At 31.1% G+C, this 7,094-nt stretch overlaps 1 protein-coding gene across 1 annotated transcript; it reads right to left on the bottom strand.

Moving 5' to 3' along the window:
• Window positions 1-634: 634 nt before the first annotated feature.
• On the bottom strand, window positions 635-5,275 carry LOC119677082 (G protein-activated inward rectifier potassium channel 3-like; the record flags this gene model as incomplete). The annotated part of the gene is made up of 5 exons (XM_038088351.1): window positions 635-1,086; window positions 1,144-1,380; window positions 1,445-1,634; window positions 1,702-2,232; window positions 5,156-5,275. Coding segments are annotated over 5 exons (1,530 nt in total), but the record flags the coding sequence as incomplete, so codon positions are not given.
• Between the last annotated feature and the right edge of the window lie 1,819 nt (window positions 5,276-7,094).

Below are 7,094 nucleotides of genomic sequence, written 5' to 3'. Positions count from 1 at the left end.
ACCAAGTAAATAATCCTTTGTACATAAATATTCAAATAATTCATTTTGTATTAAACGGAGTTAAATGGATCGAAAAGTGCATTAATTCCAATTAAAAGCAGACTCTCCAGATATTTGAAATTTTATATTATGTTAAGTTTTGAGAGTAGTTGAACTACAATATATGTATCAATTTCAGAACCTTTCTATTTTCCATTAATATATGTATATTTTTATCTTACAGTTTACTTTAGTTTTTATTTTGTAGGCAAGATTTTGTAGATTTTTGATTATTTTGACATTGTACAAAATTTAATTGTTTAATTTTTTTTTTTTCAAACATTTATGCAAAAATATTAATATAAATTAATTGTTGGAAAATGTTATATATATGTAAAAAAGGAAATTGAGTTTATACATTACTAAAGCTATAATTATCCTAAGTCTATATATATAAAAGAATACTTTTATACAATAAGAAAAAAAAATTTAAATAAAAATCATTTTTTATGGGACAACTTAAATATTAAAAACACATGAAATAAAATCAACAAAATATGTAACAAAAAATCATAATAAATAAAATTAAAAAAACATCTCAACTAAAATAGTTAAAATCCTAAAATTGAACAGTTTCAATTAAATTCTGCAAATATCAGCAAATTGAATCTATGGGCAATTGGTCTTGTTTAATGGATAATCGCCTAGTATTGCCCGGTTTTTTTTGGCTGCTATTATTGTTGTTGTTGTTATTGTTACTTAAACTTTCTATATTAATAGTTGTGCTGTTATTACTGTTGCTATTACTACTGCTGCCGGAATTTGTGTGCTCATTAATACTTTGTAGATTATTTGTTGGAAGTGTGGAAGCATTAGAGACCAATATCGGTATGGTACCGCCCAGCGTAAATGAGGTGCGATGCTGTGCGTTACTATTGCTGATCTGCCTATTAAGTGGCTGTAGCTCATCGGCTAAGCCCTCATGCGATATGGAATTGGAACGTAAACGATTATGTGCTGAATCTAAAGACTCATCACTAGCGGGATCCAAATGATCCGCGGACGGGTTTGATATATGCTGCAGCAAACCAGCAGAAAGTGCGCGTTCTAGAATTATTAGAGTCGTTACACAAAAGTGTTTAAATAAAATGCGCAAAACTTTACCTAAACTGCTTTTAGCATTTTTGGCGTACTCCAGCTTCACTCCATCTAGTTCTTTAGCACTGCAAAGTGGGGTATCAACATCGTATGTGTTATTGAATAAAGTGTAATCCACTTCATATTCACTTGTCTCCTTTCGGAAGGAAACTAAATTTACAAAGCGATGCCCCCATAATATCTCGGAAGGTAAATAACTGCTACGCGCTTGTGTCGTCATACCAGTAGATTCAATGACACCCTCTGTAAGAATATTACCAATTAAACAATACATCAATTTCATTAATCACAATTCCAAACTACGTACCGAGCATTACAACAACTTCGAAACGTTCTTTGAGCATGTCCGATGCTGATAGCATATAGAGCGGACTGTTACGATCGATTTTGTGTACAATTGTTGTGGGCCATATGAACATAAGGCGATCTTCACCACCATCAGCACCGATATGTAACTCTTGTTGGAAGAATGGCAGAATTTCACCTTCTTTCGTTATCTACAAATAGTATTAAAATATATATGTAAATATATTAATTTCATACACCTTTTCAGTTCAAACTTACTTTCTTCCTTATAATTTGCGCTCTAACATGAGCTTCTATAATATGAGATTTACGCATATCACCCACTCGAAACATCAAGCACGGCACACCATCTCGATGACATATGACCGCATTCCTTGAGAAGAGTAAGGTTTGTGCACGTTTTTTGGGACGTGAGAGTTTTGCAAATACAATGCCTACCATAAATGCTTGTATAAAGACACCAGTTATACATTGTAGGCACATTGTAAATATCGCCTCTGGACATTCTTCTGTCACGAAGCGATTACCGTAGCCTATCGTATGTTGTGTTTCGATTGAGTATAAAAATGCCGAAATAAGACTGCGCACCTCTGTCACACACATGGTATGTGTTGTATTTTGTATCTGATCTGGTTGGAAATCGCGCATATATATATATTCGAGATCACCGTGTGCATATGCGATAATCCACCATATAAATCCAAAAAATGCCCATGATATGAGAAAGCTTAATGCGAATACTAATAAAGTCCAACGCCATTGTGCGTCGACCAATGTGGTAAAGATGTCCTGTGAAAGAAAAAATTACATTAGAAAGCATTCTTAACATTGCTTCACTAATTTTACATTTACATATTAATCGGAAGAAAAATATTATGAATCATTATTTATGGAACTCTTAAGTGAAAATTGATTTATTCGTTTTCTCCATATCTTTTACAAAATAGTTCTATTTATAACTGAAACTCTATGCGTAGAAGTAGCTAAGCAACGAAGCAGGAAAGGGCTAGAACAATTTTTGTGATTATTTGCAAATTTCCTTAATACAACCTGACGAGCAAAATAAAAAATGTTAATAATAAGAAAGATTTCCAATTTATGTCTATAACATATTACAACAAAAATAAGGTTATTGCATTTAAATTGACATTCTAAATTGGAAATCAGAGTTTTTTCATTAAGGAATATTTCATCCGACACTGTTTTCGGGGAGCGCCATCCTATATACTTTTCTTGGTTGTACCCATGATATTTATATGCTCGTTACTATAGTAACTTCCTCATTAAGTTACTACCTCAGTTTTCACAAAAATAAAAGCTACTACGTGGGTCCTCTAATAATAGAGATGTGTTAAAATAATAGATCGCTAAATAAACATGCCTCTCCGAAGAGGGGGCGTTAAGGAGACAAGGGTTGGTTTGACGATGCATAAAGAACTCCACTACTTCACAACAAAAAAAACACCATCCCTTAATTAGGCTGATAATGAAGTACTTGAGTTACTGTAACAAAGCCAAGTATAGCATATTTGACTAGTACTCACTAAAGTGTTTCAAGAGGTAAGGTCCTGCTTCTGATTCTAACAGTTTCTTGAAATTAATTTTAATATTCGTAACTTAAGTCTTTTGCATATATATTTCTTTTATTCCCAACCAAGATACAAACTTTGTTCTAGTTTTGTACAAAAACAACTATAATTTTATTTATTTAAATATAATATAATATATAATATAATATATTTATCTAATATATGCTCAAGTGTGGTGTTATCTACTTTATCTAATAAAAATACTGATATGGTATAATATGATATAAATGTGATATAATATGATATAAAAATACCTACCACTGCTACTAATTTTCAAATTGCATATTCTCCCATCTATTTTCCTCTTTTCCTTCTTACATTTATTTTTCTCTATACTTATTTATTTAATTTTTTTTTTTTGATTATATTTTACTTTTATTATATTTTATATAGTTTTATGTTCTTCTCGACCTATTATTTTTCTAACTTTACTTTCTTAACTATTATTATTGAAATTTTTCTCCATGACTAAATATGAATCTACGAGATGAAAATCGACAAATAAATTTAGTTGGTTAACTGTAATATGCATATCTGGTAATGCTCATATATAATAAACTCCAATATTAAGTTAAACCTTCATATTACTATTTATACATACGTGTTGACTATTGTGTTAAAATAATATTTTACACTAAATTTTTAGTTAATATTTTATTTGTAATTATAAGTGAAAAAACTTCTCAATTAATTATATATTACTAATTGATATTATTGCCACCTATTTCTGTAAAGAGAGTTAATGATTTATTAAAAGCAAGTTTAAAACTGTCTTTGCTTTATATATTGTTTGGCTATTATCTAAACTGAAACTGAAGATAAAACTTTAGATACTATCTTTTTCATCATTTTTTTTCCTTTTTCAACTTACATATCTTCTTCCTTCCTTTTCTTCCTTCCTTTTTCTTCCTTTCTTTTTCTTCTTTCCTTTTTATTCCTTCCTTGTTCTTCTTTCCTTCTTCTTCCCTTCTTCTTCTTCCTTCCTTCTTCATACTTCCTTCCTTCTTCTTCCCTTTTTTCTACTTTCTTCGTCTTCTTCAATATTGCAGCTCTAATTTCTTTAATATCTTTACAGTTTTAAATTATCTTTTGTGTTATTTTTCATTTTTTCTATTATTATTATTATTTATATTATTTCTCTCACTATTTCTATAATTATTCTTCTGTTTTTTGACTTTTCTTTTTAAACCTTTGTATAGTCTAATTGTCCTCTTTTCCACTTCCTTCATGGCCTTGTCTCTGTCTACTTCTTTTTTATTGATTTTTTCAGCTTATCTTTTTATATGCATTTTAATTCATTTAATAGCATCTAACACATTTTTGTTTACTTCATCCAATCATTTTCGCAGTTGGTTTTAAAACCTTAAACTAATTCCTCTACTCTATTATGACAACTATATACGTATTATTTACAGTATAAAAATAACTTTTTTATTCTTATAGTTTATAATTTTTAAAAATTAGCTTATACAAATTAGATTTAGTTCCCACACATTTAGTTTAATTCGCTTTGCGGAAGATAAATACTATAAAATTGCATTAAAAAATTTTAGATGAGCTCACATAAGATGTCTTCAGGGACACTTGACACTTGTCAGCTCCGACAACCTCCCATTTTATTATAAAAATAGAAACGTTTAAAGCAAACGTCATAACACATGACAATTGCCTTGAAATGGCTTATAATTAAGAGTGAATATATGCGCGCGACTTAAGCGTCCCACTCTCCACTCTCCAAATACGTAGGTACTGCATTTCTGCATCCTAGTTACGTGACTTGAACGATGAATAACGATCCCAAGTGCACGACAGAAATGTTGTCCTGAACTCTTATTAACATGCAAACAATTATTTAAAATTGAAAGGAAAACTGAACAACAACAATCGCAAGAGAAAAGCGAGGGAGCTTCCAGCAAAAATGCGTGACTGCAGAACGCCGCTGGGTTAGGATTACTTAAGAGCAGTTCCTGCAGTGGCAATGTCAAAGAAAACCCCCCTTCCCCCTCTCCCCTTACTTAGGAGTTGCATAATTGCTACAGGTCGAAGAGGAGCGCAGGAAATGAAAACATGGCTATCAAACCCAATTCCTTTTTATATAAGCTCCGCACACTAGACCAACTCACCTGTAGATACCTGCGGCGTCGTTTGGCGACGTTTCCTTGCACGACATTGCAGTCGCCATGTTTGAACACAACACGTTTCCGTACACGACGCGAACTAAAACGTGTCTGGCGGTACCTGCAAGTAAAGAAAATTGAGGAAAATTATTTAAGGGAAATACCAAGAAATATGTGAGAAATGTGTTTAAAGCTAAATAATGACAGGACAAAGCAAGGCACTACGTGTGAAATATAAGGAAATGGTGCATTCAATATGAGAGCTGGAACAAAAACCACTTCAATAAAATAACCGAGTGAAGGAATTAAATGAAATAGAGTGCGTTTCCTAGGAAATTTAATTTATGTGTCGTTTATGAATTTAAGTGGTTGAAGTTTTTACTTCTAATTTATAATCAAAATGGTTTCCATTTACAGCTAAAACCAGATAAATTGTTGCTTAGGATGATAAATAATTAAAATCTAAAGAAAGAAATATAAATTCTCTTTTTCTTATGAATACATAAACTTTGTAATTCAAAGGAAATCACCCACTGCTGTTATCTCTTTGTCTATTCGATGTTATTGTCTTAAAATTATTCAATTATTTATTATTATTTTTAAACAATAAAAAGCTTAGGCGTTCGTAGGAAATCAGCCACTGCTTATATTAAACAATAATGTATGCTCAACACTTTGTACACTCTGTATCCTAAAAATACAGCGAAATTTGATAAACACAGGCAGATACAAAGACATCAGATCCATCATATTATAAAGCCCCGTAAAACCCCGTATTTAGTGTAACTTAAAACTGTCCACAGATAAAATAGAGTAAAGATGCTGATTCACCAACTCAGACATTTGAATATCAATACTCAATAATACTTTGTACCATAATAAAGTGTTGAGCTCAACACTCAACAAAAGCTCAACACTTTTTCCGAGTTAGTGCATCTGGGCACTTTAACTCTTTGATAGCTGGGAGGTTTGTGCAGAGTCCCACCCATCTCACTGACTAATTTGTCTATTCGTCATAAGCTTCGTGCTTATTCAATGATTGATCTAAGGTCTGCATACCGCCCCGTGCGGTTAGTGATTACTCTTAGATTAGATAGTGCTAAGTAGGGCAGCCTGTAGGTTATCACATATAGCTTCAGGGCTCTCTCCCTTATATATTTTTTGATCGCATCTATTTTAAGGTATCTTAGCATCTCATTTGTCCGGATGTACCATGGTACTTTGAAGAGTCTTCGGAGAGCCTGACTTTGAGCAATTTGTAGTTTCTGGATAGTAAAGTCGACTGTAATACTTAATCTGGATAGTAGAAAACTTTAGTATTTAATGGAATCAATTAAGGAAAGGAAGATAGTGTAGTTCATCTTACTTTTATATCAGTAATTATCATTTTTATCAAATGATTAAAGCCGCATATGTATTATAAAAATATTGATATCTTCATTATATGTCTAATTCAATAAACTAAGAAGAACTTGCATTTTTGATTTAAATAATCTCTCGAACTATAATATAATATAAAAATAAAGAACGAGCTTAAAATTAAGTACAAAAAGTGGTTCAAAATATTAATATTTTCATTATCTTTCTGGTTTAATAAGCTGAGAAGATCTTGAATTTTCAATTTTAAAATTTCGAGGAAATGTAATGTAATATAAAAGTGTAGAGTAAGCTTAAAAACAAAAACTGATTACAAGGAATGATTAAAATTACAGTCGCGTAAGCACATATTATCAAAAGAGGACTACTTAAAAAGGAATGAAATAGGAGATTAAATTGAGTAAAATTGAAAATTAAATGCTTTCAAAACAACAACTTTCGCATTCTTTGTAATCCCTTGTGCAGATAAAATCATAAAAATTTGTTAATTTTAACATTATTTGTTAATAAGTGTTTCGATACTAACAAAATAATCTGTATAGCACTGAAAACTATTTTTGAAGACCGC

The sequence above is a fragment of the Teleopsis dalmanni genome, chromosome 2 (genome assembly GCF_002237135.1).
Source record: "Teleopsis dalmanni isolate 2A chromosome 2, ASM223713v2, whole genome shotgun sequence".
NCBI classification, from domain to species: domain Eukaryota; kingdom Metazoa; phylum Arthropoda; class Insecta; order Diptera; family Diopsidae; genus Teleopsis; species Teleopsis dalmanni.
Note: the sequence above shows the minus strand (reverse complement) of the source record. Positions and strands in the feature narration are given on the sequence as shown.